General features: G+C 51.4%; 4 protein-coding genes across 4 annotated transcripts; 1 reads left to right on the forward strand and 3 right to left on the reverse strand.

Moving 5' to 3' along the window:
- Positions 1-1,439: 1,439 nt before the first annotated feature.
- Positions 1,440-3,992, reverse strand: POSPLADRAFT_1131900 (hypothetical protein; the record flags this gene model as incomplete). Its single annotated transcript, XM_024484146.1, is given in 5 exon segments — positions 1,440-1,728; positions 1,930-2,246; positions 2,327-2,375; positions 2,392-2,785; positions 2,843-3,992. The coding sequence occupies 5 exon segments, from the start codon at positions 3,990-3,992 to the stop codon at positions 1,440-1,442; spliced, it is 2,199 nt and encodes a 732-aa protein (XP_024342773.1).
- Positions 3,993-4,530: 538 nt separating this feature from the next.
- Positions 4,531-6,513, reverse strand: POSPLADRAFT_1052639 (hypothetical protein; the record flags this gene model as incomplete). Its single annotated transcript, XM_024480294.1, has 4 exons — positions 4,531-4,767; positions 4,814-4,841; positions 4,901-5,276; positions 5,328-6,513. 4 exons carry the CDS (start codon positions 6,511-6,513, stop codon positions 4,531-4,533), a joined length of 1,827 nt encoding a protein of 608 aa, XP_024342774.1.
- Positions 6,514-6,903: 390 nt separating this feature from the next.
- POSPLADRAFT_1132248 (hypothetical protein) lies at positions 6,904-8,752 on the forward strand (the record flags this gene model as incomplete). Its single annotated transcript, XM_024484192.1, has 9 exons — positions 6,904-6,947; positions 7,002-7,051; positions 7,241-7,284; positions 7,435-7,447; positions 7,546-7,623; positions 7,964-8,065; positions 8,132-8,307; positions 8,357-8,542; positions 8,600-8,752. 9 exons carry the CDS (start codon positions 6,904-6,906, stop codon positions 8,750-8,752), a joined length of 846 nt encoding a protein of 281 aa, XP_024342775.1.
- A 1,413-nt stretch (positions 8,753-10,165) lies between these two features.
- Positions 10,166-11,918, reverse strand: POSPLADRAFT_1043522 (hypothetical protein; the record flags this gene model as incomplete). Its single annotated transcript, XM_024478332.1, has 6 exons — positions 10,166-10,303; positions 10,354-10,455; positions 11,033-11,336; positions 11,386-11,419; positions 11,543-11,650; positions 11,744-11,918. The coding sequence occupies 6 exons, from the start codon at positions 11,916-11,918 to the stop codon at positions 10,166-10,168; spliced, it is 861 nt and encodes a 286-aa protein (XP_024342776.1).
- Positions 11,919-14,456: the final 2,538 nt, after the last annotated feature.

A 14,456-nucleotide genomic window follows, 5' to 3' on the forward strand; every position in this document is an offset into this window, starting at 1 on the left:
AGATATTCGTATGCACCCCACCGGCGCGCGAAAGCCTCGCCGCAAGTCTGCGCTGTGATGTTGGCGGAGGTAGTGGAGGCGGTCGAGGATGTCGCTACGAATTGACCTGCGTGAGTGATGATCAGAAAACGGTCAAAGAGGGTTTGAAGGGTTGAGCGAACATGAGCCGCACAAGTCGAGTCAGTAGGCGGCGCATGGCAGATATGTCATGCGAATGAAGAATTCCAGATCTAAAGCAGACGTATATTAACTCACTGTACGAAATGAATGTTCACGCACCTCGCCACCGCCGCGGCTCACCAATCTCAGCAACTGATAACCTCCCGTTGATACTGCAACCACCTTCTAGTGAGCTCTCTCAGACAGCCAGTTCTGTATCGTTTCCCCTGCCTGGCTCCGTGCCTTTTTGGTCACCTGCAGCGCTAGATAGCGCCTTTGCCTTATCAAAGGGCGGCATTGATATAGACAGAGATGCATTTTCTCTCATCTGCTGGCGTGTCAGGGTATGATACTGTTATTCAAATGGGGAATTCGATAGCGACTGAATTCGCTAGTACTCAGTCAAGCAGGCTTCGCGGGCCGAGAGAGAGAACTCTCCATCTACATTCGCAGGTCCGCCACGAGTTTGGTGCCAGCTTTCCGCAGTCGCCACGGACTGCGAGCAACCTCGTCGCCCACATGGCAGTGAACCTTGTAGGCTGACGTGGCCTGCACAGCTCACATGGTGCCTCTTTCCACCTGCAGGCATGTTGCGCACGAGGCTGGGCACCCAGGTATGTGCGACACCTGTATTCGGAATGGACGCACGAGACATGGACGTCTCCGGCCGTGACAGTCGTACTTGGTAGTGAAGTATATTTCCCCCACAATGTTCGCATCGTCGCGCATACCTTGATACTTTGCGACCGTGTACCGTCACCAAAACGCCCCTCGCGGCTTTCGTATTGCGTAGTGGGCCTGCCAAAGATGTCAACACTCTTTGACCATATCATTCTAGCTTCACAGCGCTGGCAAACATATTGTCTCGTAAATAATTCCCATTGACAGCATAATGGACGGGTAGGTGTCCAGGTCAATGGCTTCGAACTCGAGAACACCATATCACATTCCGAATAATAAGGACCGAGCAGAACAGCTCGATATCAAATCGAGAGACACATAAGCCAATTAGTACATGAGTACATGTTGATGGGGGAACAGGGCAATGGGCGACAGCGAATAGAGACCGCATGAGGCATAGGCATATAGATTGCGACTCTGGCAATCACCCACACATACGCCCCCGGAGAACGCCGGAGTCGTGACTGTATACTCTAGCACGGCGCGAGTGATGCGAACGAGCATCAGTGTCGGTCGTCGGCAATGGCGTCAATACGCGCAGAAGAAGGAATGTCGTCGCTGGGCTCCGAGTGGAAGTTTGGGGTCCGCTCAAAGGCCAGTCATGGTGATGTGTCGTCGAGGGCTCTCATGAAACCCATGCGCTGCGAGCATCGTATATGCGAGAACAGGCTTGACTCAGACCGTGATAACTGGAATACCGGACGTAGCCAAAGACATCGCGGAGAAGGCGATCTCACGTACATGACGGTAGACGAGAAAAACAGAGACAAGGCGATAGCAGGCACGAACGCGGTATGTGCGTCGGAGGAAATATGAGATGTGCTGATTCGAGACATAGTCAGCGAGACGGGAGGGGAGGCAACCGGGAGAGCGGCAAGCCCGCAGGAACTGACAACTCCGGTGTGAGCCTGCACCCAACGGCTCGGGCTTAGTGATGATTATTGCGCGATGTACTGCAACCATCGCCCCGTCACGATCAGCTATTCCCATGCAGACGATCCTGAGTCCGCAGACGACTCGTCAAACACACCTTGACACGTACATCAGCTTCATTGCTCCATCATTATCATCATCAAACTGCCGGCAGACGTAGCACGATCGTCTGATGCAATGCCGCCCAAGAATCTTCCCGAACCGGCCATTGCATCCTGCGGTGCGAGTTCATTGTTGCTAGCCGGTGTAGCAGGTACTCCTCCGTCTGCTGAACAAGACGAGGAAGCTGTCTGCGTGTCAGCACAGGCAGCTGATGGCACTAGGACGTGCTGCGACAGTGGAGAGACTACATGCGAGTCGTCGTGCGGGACCGCACGGGTGGCACCATCATTCGCACGACTGTCGCCGTCAATGCAAGTCCCTCCATTGATCACCGCAGCATCCTGTGCCGCAATTCTCTTAATCCCATTACACTTTCAGCCATCAATCCCGGTGCATTCAGATCCTGGACAACCTGTGTCAGCGAGTTGGAGAGACTGCAAGCTCCGCGAACAGCGTACTTAGTGTCCCTTGACGATACGCTGTGAGTAGATGCAATGTCACTGGACCAGCGAGTACACGAAACGTAAGCATACGCACCGTAGAATACCGCGTGCATCAAGCATTGGCAAGCACAATCGTAGGTCATGCGCTAATTCTTCATCCCGCACATACGACCAATCAGGTGTTCTGATGTGTACGTGAACGTCGGTGAGATTGTTGAAGATCGGCCGAGAGAAGATGGCATCAAACTGTGGGAGCCCATCCAACACCTTTCCCAGCTCTACATCGAGTTCTGCGCCCAGGTGATGAAGCCAGAAACACACTCGAATCCTGGATATATGCGCAGATGCGACCTGTGACAGAATATCGACCACCGAATTGCACAGACGCGATCTATTGTCGTGAATGAACTGGACTGTGAGATCAAGGTGTTCGAGGCACGTAGCACTAGACACGTCGAAGTATGGGGCTATATATAGCGATTAAAAACATGCAGGAGAGCCCATGGTAGGAGACATACCTGTACTGTGATTCTCAAGCACGGGCCATTCATCTGGGTCGTATAACGCACGCTGGAGTGAACGATGGTGGAATGACTGTGCTGAATATTTGATGAGTCTGTCAAGCACGGCGTCGGACTTTGTTGTCACCCAAAGAATCGGCGACATGAAACAGGTGATACGCCGGAGCTTGTGAGTGAGACCAGTAGAGATGAAGAAGTCAACAAGGGCAGCTACAGAACGAGGTTCTGAATGCCGGCCGAAGTCGACATCTGCCAACTGTGATGGTAAACCCAGGTCCGTGGGCACGCTTCTGAGGTCAAAGCCATGTTTCACAAATGAGCATGATCCGAGTAATTCGAGGCTTTCGAGTGAACGCAGGGCGCACAGGAGGCGAGCGAAGGTTGTGGTTGAGGGAAACATGACATTGCCGAGTTGCAGTGCTCGAACGGCGCTCCATGGGGACGCCTGCACAAGATTGAAAGGAGCAACTGGGCACCTCCGGTTACCGATGGCAGCAATGAGGTCGACCAATTCAACGAAGGAGGGTCTCAGTTCTGAGTCATCGGACCTATGGCCCAGGACGAGTGTGTCTAGCTGCGTGCGTGGCAGAAGACGGAAATGGGAGATGTTGGATGCATCACGGGGATGCTGGGCGAATTGCACATTCCAGAGACAGAGCACTTTGAGGCTTGGGAGGGCACAGACGAGACGGCCAAGTGTCAAAATCGACGGAAAGATGACGTCGTAGAGGTAGAGGTTGGTGATCGAAAAGGCGGCCAGATCGCGGAAGACGGCGTCCAGATCGAGATCCCGTGCCCGGCACACCGCGCCAGTGATGACCAGGTCCATGATGCAGGTCCATCTCCCGGCGAGTCTCGATGCGAACGTCGCCAGGTGTGGAATAGGTCGGTGCCCATCTTCATCGTTCCCGCCATCGATGTACACTCGTAGTGGCCCACCCCAGCGTCGCATCTCACCGCCTGAAGCGTCCACCTTGATGTGCTCCACCTCCTCTATACTCTTGAATCTAAGGTAGCCTCTTAGGCACTCCTTCGCTATCGGATGAAATCCCCTGCACGCCACTCGGCACCGTTCCAGCGTGTCGTACTCGCCCTCCTTGGCCAGGCCTTTGAAGATATCCAACCAGATCTCATTTGGGAAGGGTCGCACCATGGCGCAGAGTTTCGCGATGTGCCAGTAATCCGGTCTCGTAAGATGTTTGTATGGAGATGAGGTGCGTAGACGTCCACTGTGTCCAGTTCGTTCATCGTTTATATACATCAACTGCATTCGTGAAACTTTTCATACCATAACACAGCTTCCATGCACCGCCTGCTGTCGACCTGTGTGATTCACGCTCGCTCACTCAGCCCTTCAAACTCTCTTGGAGCGCCTTCTGTTCATCGCTAACGTTGGCCAATCCCAGCCTTCCTCAATGTCTCAACGGCATCCTCGACCGCCTTCACGATTGCCGTAATCGCTCCGGCGCAGACTCGCTCCAGCATGTTTGACGAGACGGCGATGTTTTCGTGCGTGGTGTACACCCTCTGCATGGCTCAGCGCCTTCGTGACCGCCTTAGTGACACATCCTGCCTTCGCCCTATCAGAAGGCTGTATCTATATAAACAAAGGCGCCTTCTGACCCGCTAGCCTGTCTGGATGTGGCACTGTTACTCAATTGGGCCGCCTTTTAAACTTTGAGCGACATACCTCATTTGTACTCGACCATGGAGGTGATGTCCAAACGAGGGACCTTTTCTCCATCTGAGTTTGTTAGTTCGCCGCGCGTTTTACGACACCCTTCCGCAGTATTATCACCGGTGGCGTTGTCATCCATACGGCCTTTGTCGCTACCAGTAGCACTTGCATGAGTTCTCACAGTTTCGTTCCTCTTGACTTCGCAACGTTTCCAGGCATTCTTCACGTAATCGCGGTGCAGTCCAATCCTCTGCAACCCGTGTCAGCGAGCTAAGACGATGATGAGCTCAACATACAACATACTTGGTGCCATCCAACGATATGCTACTGATAGACACATTGTTAGTTGAGCAGCAAGGTGTGTGAATTGCAAGGATACGAACCCCAGAATGCCGCGTTCGTCAAGCTTCGGCAAGCACAGTCTTATATCATCTACCAGTTCTTCACTTCGGATATCCTGTTTGTTGAAGTGGTGCACTGCTATGACGACGTGGGTGAGGTTGTCGAAGATTGGCCCGGAGAGGACGGCATCGAGTTGCGGGAGCCCATCCATTAGCCTTCGCAAATCTATATCGAGCGATGCGATCGAGTCGGAATTATAGTGAAATTGCACTATAATGCTCGATATATGCGTGGACGTCACGTTGGATACGATATTGGTCACAGGAGTACACAAGCGCAATATGTTTTCGCGAGTGACATCAACCGTGAGCGCGAGGTGTTCAAGGCCCGTGTTCTCCGAGACATCGAAGTATAGTGCTATAAGCATGGATCATTAGCATCTGATCGAACGCATAGTATGGCACTCACCCGTGTTCTGGTCTTCATGGACACATAGATCCTTCTCATTCGATACACTCCAGCGTAAGGGTGTGCCGAGCGACAGATGTTGCAGTGTTTTCCCTGAATGTTTGGTGAGCCTATTGAGGGCTATGTCGGATTCTCTTGCTAGCTGAAAATACGGGGACAGCCAAACGTTGAAAGCGCGAAGTTGATCACTGATGCCAGCAGTGATGAAGAAGTCAACAAGGTCGGCGACAGAGCGAGGGTCGGAATGGAGGCCGGATTGTAAGCCAAATTCCGTTGGCAGAGAGACGGAGTCTAATCGTGAGGGTAGAGCAGTGCGTCGAGGGACACTGCGGTGGTCAAAGGGGTGCTTCATGAACGTACATGACCCTGAGAATTCGAGGCGTTCTAGGGCGGGAAGGGCGCACAGGAGACGAGCAAAGGTCGTGCATGAGGGAAAAACGACGTCATCGATCCTCAGTGCTTGAACAGTAGTCCATGGGAATCCCTGTGCAATATCGCGAGGGGGAACTTGGCATATGCGGTTACTGACGGAAGCAATGACGTCGAGCAGTTCGACAAAGGATGAACTCTGGATCACTGTTGAGCTGTCGTACCAAAAGCCGAATATTAATACCTTCAGCTGCGTTTGTGGCAGAACACGGAGTTGAGCGATACTGCATGCATCGAAGGGCTGCCGGCTGAAAAGCACGCTGCGGAGTTCAAGTGATTGGAGGCGTGGGAGAGAGGAAAGGAGGCGGCCAAACGTCAAAATCGTCGGAAATGTGACGTTGTCGAGGTGGAGGTGAGTGATCGAGAAGACGGCGAGATCGCGCAAGACGGCGTCCGCATCAATATCCTGCACCCGCCACACCGCTCTGGTGATATGCAGCCTATTGACGCCCGTCCATCTTCTCGCGAGCCTCGAAGCGAACGTTGCCAGGTGTGGAATTCGGCGCTCGTTTCCTCCCTGGATGTTCACTTGTCCTGGTCCTCTCCAGTGTCGCATCTCATCGCGTGAAACGTCCACCTTGATGCGTGCAACTTCCTCTGTGCTCTTGAATATCATGTGATATGCTAGGTACTTCTCCGCCATTGCTTGGAAATTTCTGCAGGCCACTCTACATCGCTCCAGCGTATCGTACTCGCCTTCCTTGTCCAGGTCCTTGAAGATATCCAACCATATCTCCATCGGAAAAGGAGACACCATGGTATGCAAAGCGTCACGTTCGTCGTCCTATCTAGCAAGGTAACGGTAAGTGTGCCGAGTGCTCTGTCTGACGGAGCTCACCGGAAACGTTATTTCAACAGGAGGCTTCAAGTTGCTGAGACTTCAAGGTGATATATACAGCAGTTGAGGTGCGTACCACATTCACCTTGACAGATCGTTGATATACGCATGGCACAGCCTCCATGCACTACCTCTTAAACTGATCAATCTCACGGACACTCTATCAGTGACCCCCTTGTCAGTGTGAAGCTTGCCAATTGACTCGACCTCTGATTGGCATACTGTACTCGAACGTCTTTGACGTCGCCATCAACGTTCCACTGTGGGTTGACAGCAGACTACGAGGGTGGCGTAGCGCGCATACATCACATGGCGCCTTCGTCATCATTGCCCGAAAGATGCTGGGGACCCGAGTACGTACACTGTTCGTCAATGAAGTACAAGTATTGCATTGGAATATAACCCAGGCCATTGACACGAGAGTTTCTGATTGCGTTGCTACATCGTCTGACAGCAGGTGAGTGCCTACGGTCGGGGTCCCGATCCTTGACAGCAAAGTGTATTGCCTCTCGCGATCCGCATTTGGTGTTTCTGCACGCGATTGATATGTGACGTGTCGCATCGCCTTACGCCTTCTGTTTATATGCGTATTCTATGCCCCTCAAGGGTGGCTAGATTTTCAAATTACCTTCCTGCACATCTTCAGTCTGGTTCCGTCCCGAGACTGCGATACTCTCTTGCACGACCCAAGTGAGTCGCACGTCCTTCGATTTACATTCGCGCCAGGACCGCACGCAACAAAGCGGAGGAGCATCGTATTCGATGGCCACTGCAGGGCATCCCTGTCACGATTGCAAGTGTCTCTGCAGGATGAGAAAGACATGAATATGACTTCCACAGAACAGCTGTCATGGTGTGCCTCAGTGGCAACTTTCCTTACTGAAGACAGGTCACCTTATAGACACCAACTATATGTGTGTACAATGTGATTGATGCATTGTACCGGCGCAGGTCCAGGATTGACCAGCGCGCAAAGCCAGGCAAGCGGCAGAATGCAGCTGAGAACACTGCATAGTGTAGGGGCAGACGGTGCGCTTTGTCACAGTACTCATTAACCCTGTCCAAAATACAATAGGGACAACATAGGACCATAGGTTTCCACCAGTGGCAAATCTCCCTTTGTCCAGACTGCTCGTGTACATACCAGAAATTGTTTCTGCTAGGCCTGACGAGAGGAAGGAAGGAAGGAAGTCTACCAGGAATCGCGTGAGGTCAGACACTCACCGACTGGTAGATACCATGAACATGTGTCCGCATGATCAGTTCAATTATTCTTGCCCTACTAGTCTGAAATGGTAAGTATTCGGATAAATTCGTGATAAAGTGCGTGATGAATACAGTATTGCTTCTGTCTCCGTCAAACTCACAGTCTCTTGGATCAGCGATCACGAGCACAAACGCACCTTGTATAGGCGCCGGCCACAGGTCGCTCTCTGCTCCTACGTGAAGATCGTGCCTCCAGTCCAGCCTTGTACGCACACCTGCATTCGGGTAACACTTGATCACATATATTCAGTACTCACTCCTCTCCATATAGCGCAACTTACAATGTCCCTTCTTGATGAATCATACGATTTCAAGCCCGCCACTAGAGATAAAGTAGCCACTTGTTCCTACATCGACCTACCGGACGTAGACGATGTATTCGTGAATGACGATGCATGCTATATGGACTGGAAGATGGGGAACACGGCAAAAACAGACAGTTTTACTGTGAGTGGACCCGACCGTGACGCCACAATGTCGTCAATGCTTACCAAAGATCCAGTCTGTACCACACAGCGACGAAGAGCACATCCCCGACTTGTCTGAACTGAATCTCGAAAGCCCGTGCGGAGACCCACATCTCACTCCGAAGCTGAGATCGTTGGAGCTAAAGACCGAGCTCACATTTGACAATCAAGAATCAATATCAGAATCTTCTGGAGAGACCAACACTCAGCCTATGGTGCGTTCTTGTGCAGTTCATGCGGAGGGGGTCACAGAAGTGTTCATGCGCGTGCAGGCTCAGGCCCAGAGTGCGGCGCCACAAAATGTTCGCCTCGGTCCTCTTCTGGACGGTCTCTCGAACGCCCTCAGGCTAGAGGTCGACCAGAGGTGGAACGCGTGGCTTGAACCCATTAATGCGTGGCTCGAGCCTCTCAAGATGTGGTTCTGAGATGTTCAGCGAAGACAAGGAATGTATGATATGGACGAGAAGATATGGATGATAAAGCCTTGATTCAAGGTCAGACAAACGAAGTACGATGCAAATAACCAATTTTTGTCACGATATGTTGAAAGATGTCCATGAGCCAGTAACAGACATACAAAAACCATTCATGAAGCTCGGAGAAGTGTACCGTTCGGACGAGCTCAGTAATCAAATCGAGCATTTTGGAGAGGCGTGGACGCGATAGGAAAGTAGTGTGGTTTCGGGTAGGTTGTTGAATCACTGCAAGGAAAGCAGCTCTATCAGAGCACCGAGAGTCATCTGAGTAGGGGCGGTGAATCTGGAATCCCTTCCTGATTTACCGTAAATTAGCAGTTAGGGGGCCAGATTAACAGGTGTAATTAACGGCTAATTAACCCACGAGCGTCTACGTGCTGATTAACGTTAATTTACAGCCTAAAGCGGTAAATCACAACATTGACCGTCAATTACCATGTATCCCAGTCCAGGTCTTCCGCGCGAACTTTGACTGAGCTCGCGATGTTTGATGACACTACGCATTCCTGTCATTCCTTCTGGGAAACCGCACTACCAGCTAAACTGTCCTGCAGGAACTTAACAGTCAGATCAATAGACTTGTCGGCAAGGAATATACCCAGATTAACCCAGATTAACACCCATGTTTTCGACCCGAGGTAAATTACCGGTTAATCTACCAGTAATTAGCCGGTAAATCAGGTCGCTGTTAATTAAGGTAACCAGATTCACCGCGTCCTACATCTGAGGATACTTGACAAATCAGAGGTACGACGCAAGAAAGGAGAGCAATCTGAGGGAAAATAACGTCGCGAGTGCACCAGCATCAAGACGAATGTCTTCGTGACCGACCAGGAGACAGTATTCATGAGCGACATACGCAAGCCTAGATGAACAGAGAGGTTTGCCTCAACGTGTCCGCCACTACTGAACGCAGTTGAGAAGGTTGATCAAATGATGATGCATGAATCGACACGAGTGTCTCAGGCTCACGGCGCCTAGCAGTCGATCAAGTCATCTGGCGGTCGTTCACCATCTCGCACGCGGCACAGCCCAACCCATCGTGCTCTGCATCCTGGCCACTTGGAGAGCTTGTGACTGGATAGTTTTTGTCAAGTTGACGAAACCACTGTATAGGATTTTCGTCCGTCCGCTGATGTCAGGACACCGTCGTTGCTGACTGGCTCAGCTATCCGCCATCTTCTCTGCTTCTCACCAGCATTTTGTATCAGCCTCGCCAACACTTGTTAATGCTCCTCCCTGGATAACAGTTCTTCCTCGATGACGATGCCCGGAGCTGGATTTCGACCGATAGCTCTGAACTACAAGTCTGACACCATTGTCATTCCGTCCAACAACCTCCGTCGCCCACCTTGTTGTTCATCAGTTCAGAACCGGGAGGTCAAGAGGTTCAAGCGACGTGTTCGATTCTTCATCAATCCCTAGACCGAGGAGGTTGGTGTACTGGTTCTCCCACACGAGATGGAGATGGTCGCTCGGGATGACGGTGTTGTCTTGTTCCTTTATGTGGGCGTTGATTTCTGAAGACTACAGGGAAGAGCTGGACATACATTAGGTTGCTTGGTCCCATTGGCTTCTCCGACAGCCTCTAGGAGGTATAGCTCTTCCAGTACCTCATCCTCTTGCTCCAGCTTCTGCGGAACCAACCTCGGCTGTGGAGGAGTTGCGATGCACGTGGGGTGCAATCGGCGTCATCGTTTTGTTGGATGGACTGCAACGCAGGTGAGCGCCCAGGCTGTTACGGCGTCAAGATGAGACCGGTACAAATGCGAAGAGCAGGTCAAATCGTAGTAATTGCATATCATGAAACGAAACTGGCATAAACCATGTTAACGAGTGTGTGGATAGCCTGAGGAGAGCAAGCACAAATGCGATGAGGTAGGTTCCGTGATCATGAAGAAACAGCGGGCAGTGGCGAGCCATGATCAGCCTCGACGGCGGACCATACTCGAAGTGTTCGGACTTTGGTCAGCTTCTTCAAATCGTCATCTGAAAGCTGGCCTTGTGGACTGAAAGATGGAGCGGAAGATGAGCCTCCTTCGAGTGGGAGAAAGCGTCCGAGAAACATTGGCTGTACGTCGAAGGAAAGAAGTCAAGGTAGACTGTTCCACCTGCTCTTCTTCTATTCGCAGAACTGGCGGTTCACTGGGCAAGTTGAAGCGTTGCCATCTGAGTCTGTAGGACAAGGGAATGTCACACAAAGAATACAGGTAGTGCTTTTGAACTTACCGTTCGTAGTCCCAGAGGTAATCTCGTATCTGATCCTCCGACAGCAGCGGCTAGCCATTCAGCCCCAATAATAACACAGTGCCTGTTGAGGGACTTCTGGAGGTGTGGCACAGACAATGGCGGCGGCGCAATTGTAGGGAATTCCAGGTCGTCATCGATGAGCTCGAGCCGGCCGCCAGGCGCAAGGATGCGCCATACTTCACTGAACACGAATTCCCAATGTTGCCGAGGGATGCAGGGACTCAAGTTGGCCATTCTGACAAGATCAAAGGAATCTTCCGCGTACGGCAACGAGTCTTTCACGCTGTAACAGGTGAGCCAACGCGGTAATGACGGACTGAACAAGCACTCACAAATTGCTCCTGTCCCATTCGACATTGTGTACCTCTGACGGTGACTCGGGACAATGTGCCTCCTTGCCGCACATGTTGTAGACGTCAATCAGATCAAGGCCGGTCACCTTCGTATTTTTCCATGACTTGGCCGCGTTCAGTACTTAGTACCCTTTACCGCAGCCGAGATCGAGGACCCGAGACGGCGGGTTCTTGCCGTACTTATGGAATGATGGCGAGCAATTTGGGGTGAGGGGCCGGAGAATTTCGTATGTCCCAAATTTCGCTGTGGCCGCGACATAAATTATGCGCCTAGATGTCAATGATGCTACTTACTTGTCTAAGGATACACGACTAAAGGATTGCACTTCAACCTGACTTACCACTGGGTCGTTGATTGCTGTACTAACAGTAGATGTGATTTTGTCATGGTACTTGATGGCATTAACATCATTGGGGTGCGGTGGTCCAAACTCAACATAGGTAAAGGCTTCTGCTTCCTCCCTGGGCGATGTCATAGCGAGGACCTTGTTACGCCGTCCGAGACAAGACATAGTAGTGATTGGTGAGATCTCTGCTGTTATCATAATAGATGCAGCTATTTCGTGGTCATAGCTTGCGTGGTTGACTGACATTGGAAGTTATGGCAGGGTGACATGCAAGTTGAAGTTGTAGCAGTGCCTTGGCGGGGTTGTATGCGCATCACTAATTCCTGAGATCCCGAGGCCACAGGGAGAGTGGTATAATTTGATATTTTTGGTCTCTACAGCCTTATATGTAAATTCATACCCGCTGATCATTCAGGTGGCTGCAGGCCAGACCATGTCATGTAAATCCGCTATCCTATTGCTGTCCTTTTCGAGCTACCGCGCCTCTATTGACAGCTTTTGTGCTCGACGGTAGACGACAATGCTACAGTCTCTTCAAGTGTCCTGAGCGCACTATCGTTCCGATTGATTATGTCCATTGTGTCCTGCGGCGGGATGAACGTAGATGTTCCCAACTGCCCGTGGTCCACGCCGCCGCCTGCATGGGGTCGAGCTTGCGAGAAGAATCTTGCCTTTCATAACGACAGCTTTCCCAGAACTGTTGCGGAGAACGCCGCGACGCTTGAGGAATTGCCTGCACTTTGCATAGTCAGACATTCGATCTGTCAACTTCTCTTCGAGACCGCTTTTGCATTGATCGAAGTTGCATACAAGATGTCCATAATGCTTTGCGCCTTCCATTGTTTTGTCTGCTGAAACATACCTTATACAAGTAGGCTCTGTTCTCGCGAGGATACCCAGTCGAAAGATCGAATGTTTCAGTTGTGTTTTGTTTTCAAATTGTCGAGGGGGGCCAGCCTGAGCGTGTAGTCTTACAGGCTGTGATAGCCCAGTGATCCTCGGCGTCGTAACAACAGAGATACCCGTCGCAAAGTATGAGTGCGCCTTCATCTCGCAGTCCTGCGTAGACTTGGCAGTTGATCCTGATTCAAGCGAAAGATAGTGTCAGGGTCGCTCCGTACGCCTGACTAGCTCTCTCGGGCTTCAAGTGAGGAACGCGCACATCAATTTACTGGGAAGCGGAATGAATTTCAGCCGCTCAGCACGAGCAGGATTAAAAATGTATGGTTATACATCAAAATCAGCTTACGCTTTACGCGAGTAAGACGGCAGGTCTGTAAAGGAGGGGTCACGAGAGCAGATTGGCAACACAAAAGACGATATTAGTAAGAGCTCGCATATGTTATATATACTGATACTTGTCGAAATCAATACTATGACGGCGACAGAAGCAACATCACCTAGAAACAGCGAAGACATAGATCGTGATTTTGGCGATGAACAACATATATCTCAGGCGCCGTAGGCTTCCTCCTTAATTCGAGTCTCTCTTCAAGGCCATGTGGACGAGCGATAGCATCTAGCGGCGGAACCGTTAATTTTCAGGTCGTGCAGTTGTTACGCGGGTGCGTATGTACGTGCGAGCAGAGGGCCTGAAGTTGAAGACAGGGGAAGCCAGAGATTTGTTGTCACTGGTGCTAGTAATTATGAAGAGGTCAACGAGGTCGACCACGGAGCGAGTTTCGGGCCGTCGCCCGTCAGTTGACAGCGAGACAGTCTTCAAATCATGGTGGTGAACCAGAACGTGAAGGACCACTTCTGAGGTCAAATCCGTGCTTCATGAACGTGTATGACCCCGAACTTTCAAGGTAGTCGAGCGCGGGAAGGGCGCACGGGCAAAGGTAGTGATTGAACGAAAAGTTATATTCCAAGGCTGCAGTGATCGAACGGCGCTCCATAGACACCCCCGCGTGAGATGGCGAAGAGTGATGACAGGCATCCGGTTACTGAGGTCGACGAATTAAAGAAAGGAGGCAGTAGGCTCTTGGTCGCTGCATGAAGAATTGGTCAGGCGCAGGGTCTCCAGCTGGGTATTTGGCAGAAGACAGAGGTGAGAGATGCCTGCAGTATCAATCGGGTCCAAAATCCCTTTATGCAAGTCTAATCAGCGCGAGCCCTAACAAAACACTGCCCGCCGCATCGGGCGCACGCGTTCGCAACACGTGCAATGTTCCCTGCTCGACCCGCGTGCCGAACAGTGGGGATATGCGGCTCGCAAGCCCCTTTGACAGCGCAGGTGCCTGACGGGAGGATATAAACTGGCGGTCAGGTCAGGGACAGGAGAGCGCGCTCTCCCGCTCCCTTTCGCTTTACCGCCAGGTATGTTTTTTTATTTTTTATTTTTAAATCCAGTTTTATATCCGCTTGAGGGCTTCGCCCTATGCCGGATACTACCTGCGAGTACACTTCGTAGCGTGGGGGTAGTATCGATGGGCTGTCCGGTAGCATGGAGTAAGTGGAGCGCGAGCGATCTATCTAACATGTATCGACGTGGGGGATGGGTGAGGACATCTCTCGAGTTCAGCTTGTCAAAGGGGCCGGGTGAGGGCGTAGTGAAAGGCATGGGCGCAGGGTGTGGTAAGAGTAATAGTATGTAGGTAGTAGATTAAGAAATGTACAGTAATAATCAGTATATGATGAGGGATGTGTTCGTGCAAGGAGTAGTGGAAGTGCGTGGAGTGGTCGTTCGTCACGGGAAGACTG

Source organism: Postia placenta (genome assembly GCF_002117355.1).
Source record: "Postia placenta MAD-698-R-SB12 unplaced genomic scaffold POSPLAscaffold_2, whole genome shotgun sequence".
Lineage (NCBI taxonomy): Eukaryota > Fungi > Basidiomycota > Agaricomycetes > Polyporales > Adustoporiaceae > Rhodonia > Rhodonia placenta.